The sequence below is a fragment of the Borostomias antarcticus genome, assembly GCF_949987555.1.
Source record: "Borostomias antarcticus genome assembly, contig: scaffold_661, whole genome shotgun sequence".
In the NCBI taxonomy this organism is placed as follows: domain Eukaryota; kingdom Metazoa; phylum Chordata; class Actinopteri; order Stomiiformes; family Stomiidae; genus Borostomias; species Borostomias antarcticus.
The window spans coordinates 5,001-18,967 of record NW_028176095.1 but is presented as its reverse complement, the minus strand read 5'-3'; the positions used below and the strand labels follow the sequence as shown (position 1 = coordinate 18,967).

The window sequence follows — 13,967 nt, the reverse complement described above, 5'->3', positions numbered from 1 at the left end:
GATGTGAATGGGCTGGTCAGGGTCAGGGTCTCGTCCAGGATGTGAATGGGCTGGTCAGGGTTAGGGTCCGGTCCAGGATGTGAATGGGCTGGTCAGGGTTAGGGTCCGGTCCAGGTAGCTCTGATCTACTGACCTGGCCCAGAAGCCTCTCTTCCAGGTGACTTTAATGTTTAATTGACCAATTTGGTCATAAACGATACCGCTTTGAGAATATCATCTTTTTCTAGAGGCCAAGACCACATTCATAGTCCCACTGCGCCTCATCAGGGATTAAACACTCCCATCCAGCGCTCGTACCTGCCATGAACCACCTCAGGAGGTCAGGGGTCAGGGAACCACCTCCTCCTACCAGCTCTACCCCTCAGAGAGGTCAGGGGTCATGGAACTACCTCCTCCTACCAGCTCTACCCCTCAGAGAGGTCAGGGGTCATGGATCTACCTCCTCCTACCAGCTCTACCCCTCAGAGAGGTCAGGGGTCATGGATCTACCTCCTCCTACCAGCTCTACCCCTCAGGGAGGTCGGGGGTCAGGGAACCACCTCCTCCTACCAGCTCTACCCCTCAGGGAGGTCAGGGGTCATGGATCTACCTCCTCCTACCAGCTCTACCCCTCAGGGAGGTCAGGGGTCATGGAACTTCCTCCTCCTACCAGCTCTACCCCTCAGGGAGGTCAGGGGTCAGGGAACTACCTCCTCCTACCAGCTCTGCCCCTCAGGGCTGCTTCAGGGGTATTATTTCAGGGGTATTATTTCAGGGGTATTATTCCAGGGGTATTATTCCAGGGGTATTATTCCAGGGGTATTATTCCAGGGGTATTATTTCAGGGGTATTATTCCAGGGGTATTATTCCAGGGGTATTATTCCAGGGGTATTATTCCAGGGGTATTATTCCAGGGGTATTATTCCAGGGGTATTATTTCAGGGGTATTATTTCAGGGGTATTATTCCAGGGGTATTATTCCAGGGGTATTATTTCAGGGGTATTATTCCAGGGGTATTATTCCAGGGGTATTATTTCAGGGGTATTATTCCAGGGGTATTATTCCAGGGGTATTATTCCAGGGGTATTATTTCAGGGGTATTATTCCAGGGGTATTATTCCAGGGGTATTATTCCAGGGGTATTATTCCAGGGGTATTATTCCAGGGGTATTATTCCAGGGGTATTATTCCAGGGGTATTATTCCAGGGATATTATTTCAGGGGTATTATTCCAGGGGTATTATTCCAGGGGTATTATTCCAGGGGTATTATTCCAGGGGTATTATTCCAGGGGTTTTATTTCAGGGGTATTATTTCAGGGGTATTATTCCAGGGGTATTATTCCAGGGGTATTATTTCAGGGGTATTATTCCAGGGGTATTATGACTCCCCCTAGGTTTCTCATGTGGAGCGTGTATGAATAGACGACGATGATGATGATGATGATGATGATGATGATGAGTTCAGGGAAAGGACAGTGGATAACTGCCCACTGATTTGTTGTCCCATGGACACACACACACACACACACTCTCACACACACACACACACACCACCTCCCTGGGAGTTGAAACTCGGCTCAGGCTTATGTCTGCTGTCAACACTCAGCTATTCCGCTCTGTGTACAATTAATTGTCTAATTATTTTATAATTAATAATGTGCAGCATTAAGTCGTGTGATAACACTGGACTGCTGTAACAAGGGGATAACTTTGAGGGGATTGTTGACTTGTTTGGGCGCTATGCTGTATCTCTCATGCCCAAAGAGAGACCTACGGTTCACTATCCCACTCTCGTGCCCACAAGAGATACCTACTGGTCACTATCCCACTCTCATGCCCACAAGAGAGACCTACTGGTCACTATCCCACTCTCATGCCCACAAGAGAGACCTACCGGTCACTATCCCACTCTCATGCCCACAAGAGAGACCTACTGGTCACTATCCCACTCTCATGCCCACAAGAGAGACCTACTGGTCACTATCCCACTCTCATGCCCACAAGAGAGACCTACTGGTCACTATCCCACTCTCATGCCCACAAGAGAGACCTACTGGTCACTATCCCACTCTCATGCCCACAAGAGAGACCTACTGGTCACTATCCCACTCTCATGCCCACAAGAGAGACCTACTGGTCACTATCCCACTCTCATGCCCACAAGAGAGACCTACTGGTCACTATCCCACTCTCATGCCCACAAGAGAGACCTACTGGTCACTATCCCACTCTCATGCCCACAAGAGAGACCTACGGTTCACTATCCCACTCTCATGCCCACAAGAGAGACCTACTGGTCACTATCCCACTCTCATGCCCACAAGAGAGACCTACTGGTCACTATCCCACTCTCATGCCCACAAGAGAGACCTACGGTTCACTATCCCACTCTCATGCCCACAGGAGAGACCTACGGTTCACTATCCCACTCTCATGCCCACAAGAGAGACCTACTGGTCACTATCCCACTCTCATGCCCACAAGAGAGACCTACTGGTCACTATCCCACTCTCATGCCCACAAGAGAGACCTACTGGTCACTATCCCACTCTCATGCCCACAAGAGAGACCTACGGTTCACTACCCCACTCTCATGCCCACAAGAGAGACCCACTGGTCACTATCCCACTCTCATGCCCACAAGAGAGACCTACTGGTCACTATCCCACTCTCATGCCCACAAGAGAGACCTACGGTTCACTATCCCACTCTCATGCCTACAAGAGAGACCTACTGGTCACTATCCCACTCTCATGCCCACAAGAGAGACCTAGTGGTCACTATCCCGCCCACAAGAGAGACCTACTGGTCACTATCCCACTCTCATGCCCACAAGAGAGACCTACTGGTCACTATCCCACTCTCATGCCCACAAGAGAGACCTACTGGTCACTATCCCACTCTCATGCCCACGAGAGAGACCTACTGGTCACTATCCCACTCTCATGCCCACAAGAGAGACCTACGGTTCAGATGGGAACAGAATGAAATGTCAACTCCCTTCCGGACTCCGTCCCATGTCTTCAGGACTGCCGTGTCACCGAGCCGAACTCACATTTCTCTGGGTCTTATTTACCACATCTGCTGCACTGAAGCATTGTTATACTACTGACTTGCATGACTGAAATTACTATAATAAGCTTCGTAAAAAGGGGGCGAGGGGCTCAGCTGAAATAGGAACATCTGGAGTCAAGTGATTAGTGTGACCCTGATTTTAACAGCCCATAAATTCCTACTTAATTCATACTTAAAGTGTGCTGTGTGTTAGAAGGCTTCAGCTGGGCCGAGCCTGGGCTAGAGATCAAATACACTCAACCATTTGTCACGTGCCAAATCAAATCCCTTTCCTTGTCCCCGCTTAGCAGGGCGTGGCTGTAGAGGTGGAGCTCGGTCACAGAGCGGGCGGGGGCCAACGCCCCCGGAACATCCACCGGCTTCTGAGCGCCGCTTCTCATTCGCCGCCGCCTCTCGCAGCGCGCTGATTATTCTTCGGGCTTTTGAAGTTATTGTGAAAAACTAAGACGGGGGTGTGTAATATCAATCAAAGGAGACGGCAGCCGAAGGCTTGGGCCCGCTACGGGCCGCTGCGTTTGGGTTTTAGGTTCGTGCTTCAAACAGTCCTGCTAGAATAAACAAGGCATCGGGGAGGAGAGCCAGAGGATGGGGGAGCCATGGAGACGGAGCGTCAGTGACCTCGTTGACTAATGGTGTACGAGGGATTATTGTAGCCTGGGCCTCTGTTCTGCTTCTATATGTGAGCGTATTCCTCCACTGTCGCCCTCAGAGTAATCACACCGTCTGCTAGGGCTGCTGAGAGATTGGAGAAAACAAACATTCAATTTGTCCTACGCTATATGTTGTGACATGAAAAAGTATTTTCACCAGATGACTGAATAAGGAAGAAGGATTGTTGATTTTGTTTTGCGGTGCATGCAGAGGCTGCATGACACTCACTAGCAACGACCTGTGTTTTCCAGAACCCTTCAATCCGAGTAAATTATCATCAGACCTCTCTTGTTTAGTCATGGAAAATGAGAAGTGAGTTTTCCTTTGGTATCAAGCAGCAAAAAAAAGTAGTAGTATGACGTCTTTGAGTGAAATGACGCTCCCCCAGGGAATGGGTCAAATGCGGAGAACTAATTTCACGCACTCAGGTGTGTGACAATCAGTGGGACTTTTACTTTAAATGCCTTACTTGACATGGCGGGTCCGACACTAGGAACGCTGCTTGTAGAGCACAGACCTCCGCCCATGCATGCATTTTGTCGCTCTGTTCGCACGCACGTCCATGTGAGCGGACCTGTTTTGGTATACAGGGTTAGGGGTTAGTAGCTGCATTCGTCAGGTCAGGGTTTTGATGCCTGCGCACCCTTTTCAACTTCTCCACATTTTATTACATTACACTTATTCTACAATAGATTCAGTTCATTTTGTCTCAACACAAAATAGCACATAATGACAAAGTAAAAACAGTTTTTTGAGTTGTGTTAATTCATTAAACATGAAAATGTAAACCGTCATATGAACACAAGTGAGCACACCCTTTGATCTGACACCCAGAAGTGAGCTGAGGTGCATTTTGTTTCCACGGATACCGCTTGAGATGTTCCTACAAGAGAGAAAAATCTCCAGAAACAAGTGTGCCAAGCTCGTAGCTTATTTCCCAAGATGCATTGAAGCTGTGATCACTTCCTAAGGTGCATCAACCCAGTATTAGACTAAGGGTGTGCACAGATATCTAACGACTTAATAACCTATTTTTGTCAGTAAAATAAAATTGCATATTTTCTAAAAAACCTGTTTTAACTTCGTCATTATTGGCTAATTGTGTGTAGAAGTCTGAGGTAAAAATGAACTCAATCTCTTAGTAGAATAAGTCGTAATAAAACATGGAGGAGGTGATAGAGGTGTACAGACCCTCCGGCTCGACTGTACGCCCGTTTCATTTCCCCCCCATTCATTATGAATGGGGGGAATTTTTTGCCTCGGAGCCTAAGTACAAAAAATGAATGGGGATGAATGGCAGGCCGTGTTTGGCCGTCTCGTGGACCCACACTGAGATTTGGATTCCCTCCAAAATTGAGGACAAAACGAGCCGGTGCTTCTTTTGTGCCAAGAAGCATTAAATTATTGAACAGCTGTTGCTGCCTGTTGCAGTGATGATGATGTTGATGCGATGATGTTGGTGAGGATGGTGATGATGATGATGGTGGTTGGTGACATTGCGGTGGTTGGTGATGGGCGTACATTTTAATGTTTTCTGTATGCTTGACGTGTGCTAAACAAATTCCCCTCTGGGGGCAATAAAGGTTTCAATTCAATTGAACTGGATGAAATTGGAAGTGAAAGGTCGGCCTAGCCGCGCTTGGACGGCTTGTGGACCCGCCTCGTGATTTGGATCCTCTCCAAAATGTTCTGTAAATGAATGGGTTCTAAGTTGGCCCATGCCTCACCCTTCCACCGACTTTTGCAAAAATCTGGTCGTTTTTGCGTACTCCTAACAGACAGATAAACAAATGCACGCGTGCATGCAGACACGCGACTGAAAACATTACCCCTCGCCCTGCGCTGTCGTTGGGGCAGAGGTAACCAAAAAAAAAAAAAGACATAAAAAGACTGGCACGTCCTGCGATGTGACTTATATGCGCGTATCGTGATGGCGATACTGACACCGTGTATTGTGCAGCCCTACTGGCTGCTACCGCGTCTCCCGTTCACAATCAATCACATGGTTTTTCTGCGTCGGTGTTGCTCTGCAGCTCTCTGCTGACAGAAATAATCCTTCTGGCGCCGACTGTGGTGATGGCTTCAGAGCGGGGGTTTGGCAGGCAGCTACCTCCGCCTTCCAAACGATCATCTCCGAGTTAAATTTAATGGAAAGTGGGACGCGTCTGTGGAACCCCAGATCTACCCAGAAGTCCATCAGGATCTGCTCGTGACTGGCTCTGATTCACACCGGCCTTACACACACACTGTATATATATGGGATATATAGAAGGACTCAATCGCCTCTAATATTTATACCCGTGGGATAGAGAATTGTATTAAACATGAGGCAGATTTGAGCTGTTATTACAGCTTGATTAAAGCAAGATGGACGTATACTTTGAAGGGGGGCTTGTTGTGCTAATATGCAGTTGAGCTCTTGTCACATGAACCAAAATTAAAAAGCTTTTCTCCCCCTCTGTACTAACCGTGAATATAGCTGCTATCTCTGGGCTGTGGCCTGAGTCTACTGGGCCTCTACTGGGCCTCTACTGTGTCTCTACTGGGCCTCTACTGGGCCTCTACTGTGCCTCTACTGTGTCTCTACTGGGCCTCTACTGGGCCTCTACTGGGCCTCTACTGGGCCTCTACTGTGTCTCTACTGGGCCTCTACTGTGCTTCTACTGGGCCTCTACTGTGCCTCTACTGTGCTTCTACTGTGCCTCTACTGTTTCTACTGGGCCTCTACTGGGCCTCTACTGGGCCTCTACTGGGCCTCTACTGTGCTTCTACTGGGCCTCTACTGGGCCTCTACTGGGCTTCTACTGTGCTTCTACTGTGTCTACTGGGCCTCTACTGGGCCTCTACTGGGCCTCTACTGGGCCTCTACTGGGCTTCTACTGTGTCTCTACTGGGCTTCTACTGTGCCTCTACTGGGCCTCTACTGGGCCTCTACTGGGCCTCTACTGTGTCTCTACTGGGCCTCTACTGGGCCTCTACTGGGCCTCTACGTGGTCTCTACTGGGCCTCTACTGGGCCTCTACTGGGCCTCTACTGGGCTTCTACTGGGCCTCTACTGGGCCTCTACTGGGCCTCTACTGTGCCTCTACTGTGCCTCTACTGGGCCTCTACTGTGCCTCTACTGGGCCTCTACTGTGTCTCTACTGGGCCTCTACTGGGCCTCTACTGGGCATCTACTGGGCCTCTACTGGGCCTCTACTGGGCTGGTGAGTCCTCAGTTCCCCTCAGCCCAGCACACAGTGCCAGGTTTTAATGGGCTGTTGTTTAAACTCTGAAAATGAAATGTAAATTCCCTCTCAGTCCAAACAGACGGGCTAAAAGAAGGTTTTTGTTTTTTTCCGTTTGTTTTTGTTTGTTTTTGTTTGTTTTGCTGTTAATGATTTTGTGCAGACACAACCAGGCCAGAATATAATGGAACATATGTTTGTGCGCCACATAGTCGCCTCATTCTCTCTCTCACACACACACACACACACACACGCACACACACACACACACAAACACACACACACACACACACACACATACACCCACATGGAAAATCACAAGCCCTTTTCCATGTTTTTTTTCGGAATAATTGGGTTCAGAGTTCCTTCTAATCACAGAAATGGTAAATCCTGTCTTGAGGTAATTAGGTTTGATGCAGGCAGAAGAAAACGAAACACTTTATTTCCATTGCTTCACTAATGGCTTGTACAGTAGAAGGATACTGTTGGAGTGGAAGTACATTTTCTCCCAAAGCATGGGTATGGTTGAAGGACCTTAAGATGTTCTTGAATTTGGAGATAATTAAGTATGACTTGAGGGGATTACCTGGAACATTTGAAGATGTTTGGGGCCCCATGATTGAGTATATAATAAATCTAAAGACATTGCAGGACAAATGATGTATTTGTTCTTCTATTGCAGGTCATTTGTGGATGTGTTTGTATTTATATATGTACACATTCTTGCATCTTTGTTTTTTTTGCAGCCCCATTTTTGTAGGATCTGGGGGTGGGGGCAAAGTTTTAAAGTAGTAGTATTGTTCTCGGAGGTAGTATTGTTCTCAGAGGTAGTATTGTTCTCGGAGGTAGTATTGTTCTCGGAGGTAGTATTGTTCTCAGAGGTAGTATTGTTCTCGGAGGTAGTATTGTTCTCGGAGGTAGTATTGTTCTCGGAGGTAGTATTGAGGTAGTATTGTTCTCAGAGGTAGTATTGTTCTCAGAGGTAGTATTGTTCTCGGAGGTAGTATGGTTCTCGGAGGTAGTATTGTTCTCGGAGGTAGTATTGTTCTCAGAGGTAGTATTGTTCTCAGAGGTAGTATTGTTCTCGGAGGTAGTATTGTTCTCGGAGGTAGTATTGTTCTCAGAGGTAGTATGGTTCTCGGAGGTAGTATTGTTCTCGGAGGTAGTATTGTTCTCAGAGGTAGTATTGTTCTCAGAGTTAGTATTGTTCTCAGAGGTAGTATTGTTCTCTGAGGTAGTATTGTTCTCGGAGGTAGTATTGTTCTCGGAGGTAGTATTGTTCTCGGAGGTAGTATTTTTCTCAGAGGTAGTATTGTTCTCGGAGGTAGTATTGTTCTCAGAGGTAGTATTTTCGGAGGTAGTATAGTTCTCTGAGAGCATGTCAGGACAGCGTTGCCCCCGGGCCCATTAGCTGTCTCCTGCTCAGGCCCATTAGCTGCAGCAGAACTCGGCCTCAACCGCTTGTTTTTGTACGGTAAAGAGAGCCTGTATGGAAAAGATGGTGAAATACACCGTCCTCTGACATCTCTGTGTGTGTGCGACTCTGTTTCTTGCTGTTCTGATAGTTTAGGTGTCCTAGTTTCTAGATATGCGGTTAGTTTCTAAAATCGATGAGCGGCTCAGTTAGCAGAGTTGGAATGTGTAGAGATGCACTCTTAAAAACTATCCGCTAACCAGACGCTCTTTGACACCTGAAATCTCGTACTGGTACTTCTGAAGAAGAGCGCTCAAACACACACCTACACACACACCTACACAACGCACCACTGAAGCGCACTTCTGGGACTCTCTCCCCGGCGGCCGACGCCCTCAGTCCTCAGTCCAAGCTCTTTGAAGCACTGATGAATATGAAAGCTCTCACACTCTCTGGTCAGACCCCCCCGGGCCGAGCTGCAGCCAGGCTGGCTCTTCTGCCTCCTGGCTGGGCTGCGGAGGGCAGGTCTCTCTCTGCGTGGCGGCGCCGTGCCCAGGGCCACGCCCACTCCCTCCCGCCTGCCCTCTACCAGAGCCCATAATCACACACCAGGGAAAACAGCTGGTGCCAAAAGTCCATAAATATCTCCCTAAATCACTCAACCGCAGGCCTGCTTTGTCATCTTCTGAGGTGATATCAGAAATAGGGCAGTAGTGCAAGCTGCCTTGTACACAGTTCTATAATCACCCAGTGTGCTTCTCTCTCTCCCGCGGTATCCTTTTCTCTCCTAGCTTGTAGCCTTTCATGCTGTAATGTCCAGGGTTTCGTTGGGAGAGAGCTACGTCCGTCATCCGCGCCTCTCTCCGTGTCTTCCTCTCTCCCCCCTCTTCCCCTCTGCCTCTGTGCTCCCATGACAGAGAGTGATTCATCATCGTTCCCCTCCTCTCCTCCTCTCCTTCTCTTCCCCCCGCCCGACTTCAGAGCTTGGTTAGCTGCACGGCAGAAAGCATTCTTCATGATTGTGTGTGTGTGTGTGTGTGTGTGTGTGTGTGTGTGTGTGTGTGTGTGTGTGTGTGTGTGTGTGTGTGTGTGTGTGTGTGTGTGTGTGTGTGTGTGTGTGTGTGTGTGTGTGTGTGTGTGTGTGTGTGTGTGTGTGTGTGTGAGTGACTGCTCGATGTGTTTGCGTGTGGACGGGAGACGAGTGGGGCTCACGTCCACTTTGTTGACATGTTGTCCTCTCTCTCTCTCTCTCTCTCTCTCTCTCTCTCTCTCTCTCTCTCTCTCTCTCCTCAGTCGCTCGCCCGCTTGCTTTCTCTACCTCTTTCCCAGTTTGGTCGGTAGTAGTCGGAGGTAGTATTGTTCTCAGAGGTAGTATTGTTCTCAGAGGTAGTATTGTTCTCGGAGGTGGTATTGTTCTCAGAGGTAGCATTTCAGGACAGCATTGCCCCCGGGCCCATTAGCTGGCCTGGACTTGAACCCAGACCTGGCCCTGGTTTTTCTCTGACCTGGACTTGAACCCAGACCTACCCCTGGCCTTTCTCTGACCTGGACAGGGGTAGGTCTAGGTTCAAGTCCAGGTCAGAGAAAGGCCAGGGGTAGGTCTAGGTTCAAGTCCAGGTCAGAGAAAGGCCAGGGGTAGGTCTAGGTTCAAGTCCAGGTCAGAAAAAGGCCAGGGGTAGGTCTAGGTTCAAGTCCAGGTCAGAAAAAGGCCAGGGGTAGGTCTGGGTTCAAGTCCAGGTCAGCTGATGCATGCTTTTAAAACAGTATTTCCCCCAATTTTTTTTTTCCATCTTTCCCACCCTTATTTGTCACTGAGCCATTTAAACGAGGTATGAACATTAAGTGAGCAAAGCATAAATAACATTTTTATGCAACATATTTTTTGTCTAAATTATTAGCTAGTTATTAGCCCTCGCGCCCTGCATTATTTTTCAATAACAGAGCACCTCGTTGTGTAGCATGTCTTGCTTCTTAGTTTAAGAGCGTGGGGAGTGATGATAAATTAACTCCCAATTCACGAATCCTACGACCAATCAGTCTGGTGCTATTTGGGGCTCTGTCTCAAAAGCTGCTCTCTCCTGAGAAACCTCTTCACATGCAAGTCTCTTCTGTCAAGCCTTCCTTTACTGCAGACTGGAGGAGAGAGAGATGGAGAGAGAGAGGAAGAGAGACAGACAGAGAGAGGGAGAGAGAGAGAGAGAGAGGGGGAGAGGGAGAGAGAGAGAGAGGTGGGAACCTCTCAGAAGGCAGTTCAGAATGTGTCAGAATCAGGATTGTCTTGATTATAAGAGTTTCACCCCCTGGAATATGAATGACAAGGCGTCTAATTCAGGTCCCGGGGTGGAACTCTTATAATTCAGGTCCCGGGGTGGAACTCTTATAATCAAGCACATGTCAAAAAATCTGGATTCCTCACACATTCTGAACTGCATTATGCGGTTCTCTCACTCTCTCTCTCTCTCTCTCTCTCTCTCTCTCTCTCTCTATCTATCCTCCTCTCTCACTCTCCCTCTCAATTCAGTTGAAAGGGCTTTAATGGCATGGGAAACATACGATTACATAGAAAACTCACGTTCACTCCCACACTCATTTGACTCTGCGTTTATTAAGAAAAACATGTTATATAGAGAATACATCACATGTTGATAAGAACAAACATTTCACTCTAACGTTTTGCAACACCCTCTCACATGGTATCGCTCGCCAGTATATGAGTGTTCCTGATAGATCACAAGAGATTAAACATCGTCAGTGAGTGTCAGGTTTACTTCCTGTTCCCTTGTCTCCTTGTGGTCCTGTCACTTTTTGTCAGTCTGCATCTAGACGCTTGTCCTCATATCCCCGTTGTCTGAAACGTGTTCTCATCATGTTTACTTGCTTGTGAAAGCCGTCCTTTGTGTCACAGACTCTAAATAATTGATCTACAGGAATGGCGTTCGTCTGCAAAAGATTGTTTCCATCTGGAGCTTTCTGAAGAGATCAATCACTATCTTGTTCTTTTCTTTTGAAATGCTCAAGTCTAAAAAGCTTACTGTTCAACCTTAGATAAATTGTGATATGAAGTATATTCTTTTTTTATATATATTCTATCAATCATCATTCACTAGTCTGCAGTGTCAATGGAGGAGTTTTGTTTACTTGGGCGAACACATTTGTAAAGTTTATTCCCTGAGTATTGTTGTCAGTAATGTCAACTTCTATTGCGTCAGGTTCCACATTCACATATGTTGTCGTTTCACACAGTCTTTAAATGGTCCGCCACTTCCTGTCTGCCACTTCCTGTCTGAGCTGCTGGTCTTTATATGGTCCGCCACTTCCTGTCTGCCACTTCCTGTCTGAGCTGCTCTGCTTCCTAAACGCTTCCACTTTGTAATAAAACCACGTACAGTTGATCGTGGAATATCCCGGAGGGAAGGACGGTGGCGTCCAATCACAGAACCACGCTGGGACTCTTTACAACGACCCGTTCATTCACAAATGTTTGTAGAGGCAGAGTGCACGGCTAGGGGCTTGAGTTTATACACCTGTGGCAATGGGATTGAATGAAACACCTAAATTCAACGATTAAGAGGTGTGTCCCAATACTTTTGTCCATACACTAGTTGTGTGTGTGTGTGTGTGTGTGTGTGTGTGTGTGTGTGTGTGTGTGTGTGTGTGTGTGTGTGTGTGTGTGTGTGTGTGTGTGTGTGTGTGTGTGTGTGTGTGTGTGTGTGTGTGTGTGTGTCTGGATATTTCTCACTTCCCCTCCTAACACCTCTGGTAGCTGGCCTAGCTCAGCGTAGAGGGTCATCCAATGTCAATGCTTTAAATGGTTTGACTCATGTCTCTCTCCCCCCTCCCCCCCCCGTAGAAAGCGTCCCAGAATGCCCCGGGGCCGACGGAGGACCCGCGCCTGACGGAGGCCACGCTCATTAAAGGTGAGGTCCTGATGAAGACGCGTCTCAGCTTGACCAGGACTGGACCCGGACGCCATGCGGAGGAGAGCTCTCTCTGGTCATGGGCTCAGTGCACCAGCTCCACTACTTCCTGAAAGTCACATGGCATCTTTATTTCCTGTCCTATATGATTGGATTAAGTGATTAATCAGGTGTGCGCTGGGTCTGCCGGTCTGATTAATCACTTAATCCTATCGTATAGGACAGGAAATAAAGATGCCAAGTGACTTTCAGGAAGTAGTGGAGCTGGTGCACAGAGCCTATTGGACCGTCTGGGGACACTCCTCCCTGTCGTCTGCCAGGGGGGGATGTTTGTTTGTTTGTTGTTGATGGGAAGCGGGCGAGGGGGGCGGGATTAGGCGCGTGCATTAGGGCAGGGCATGCATGCGCACAGCTTCGTTCACAGCTGTCCGACTTTAACTGACTGCCTGATGAAGTGGCGGTGGCTCTGGTCATGATGCTAGCTGGCTCTGGTCCACGTCTGGCCTGTGGGAGACACCGTCCCTCAGCTGTCAACATTTTGACATTCCTTGTGGGACAAATACTTTACTCAACTCCCCCTCTATCTGTCCCTCGTTCCATCTTCCTCTCCCTCGTTCCATCTTCCTCTCCCTCTTCCTCTCCCTCGTTCCCTCTTCCTCTCCCTCGTTCCATCTTCCTCTCCCTCGTTCCATCTTCCTCTCCCTCGTTCCATCTTCCTCTCCCTCGTTCCCTCTTCCTCTCCCTCGTTCCCTCTTCCTCTCCCTCGTTCCCTCTTCCTCTCCCTCGTTCCATCTTCCTCTTCCTCGTTCCCTCTTCCTCTCCCTCGTTCCATCTTCCTCTCCCTCGTTCCGTCTTCCTCTCCCTCGTTCCGTCTTCCTCTCCCTCGTTCCATCTTCCTCTCCCTCGTTCCATCTTCCTCTCCCTCGTTCCATCTTCCTCTCTCTCGTTCCATCTTCATCTTCCTCTCCCTCGTTCCCTCTACCTCTCCCTCGTTCCATCTTCCTCTCTCTCGTTCCATCTTCATCTTCCTCGTTCCCTCTACCTCTCCCTCGTTCCATCTTCCTCTCTCTCGTTCCATCTACCTCTCCCTCGTTCCATCTTCCTCTCCCTCGTTCCCTCTTCCTCTCCCTCGTTCCATCTTCCTCTCCCTCGTTCCATCTTCCTCTCCCTCGTTCCCTCTTCCTCTCCCTCGTTCCATCTTCCTCTCCCTCGTTCCATCTTCCTCTCCCTCGTTCCGTCTTCCTCTCCCTCGTTCCATCTTCCTCTCCCTCGTTCCATCTTCCTCTCCCTCGTTCCATCTTCCTCTCCCTCGTTCCATCTTCCTCTCCCTCGTTCCCTCTTCCTCGTTCCCTCTTCCTCTCCCTCGTTCCATCTTCCTCTCCCTCGTTCCCTCTTCCTCTCCCAGCATCCTTTGCACCCATCTGCTTCGCCATCAAGGCCAAAGAGAACGACCTGCTGCCTCTGGAGAAGAACCGCGTCCGATTGGACGACGACTCGGACGACGACCCCGACAAGGTGCTGGAGGAGGCGGGGCTAGAGGCGGTGATGGGCGGGGCTGAGGCGACGGTCAGGGAGCCGGCCGCGCCCCCCGTGCAGGAAGAGAAGAGGCCCAGCCTCACTCTGGAAGAGCTGGAGGCCAAGCAAGGTACGCTGCCTCGACGCCGCCTCCCACATCACTAACCGCCTCTGATCCCGGCCAA

At 49.0% G+C, this 13,967-nt stretch overlaps 1 protein-coding gene across 1 annotated transcript; it reads left to right on the top strand.

The window, feature by feature from the left end:
- Positions 1 to 12,200: 12,200 nt before the first annotated feature.
- Positions 12,201 to 13,947, top strand: LOC311328848 (splicing factor, suppressor of white-apricot homolog; the record flags this gene model as incomplete). Its single annotated transcript, XM_084462754.1, has 2 exons — positions 12,201 to 12,267; positions 13,673 to 13,947. Coding segments are annotated over 2 exons (342 nt in total), but the record flags the coding sequence as incomplete, so codon positions are not given.
- Between the last annotated feature and the right edge of the window lie 20 nt (positions 13,948 to 13,967).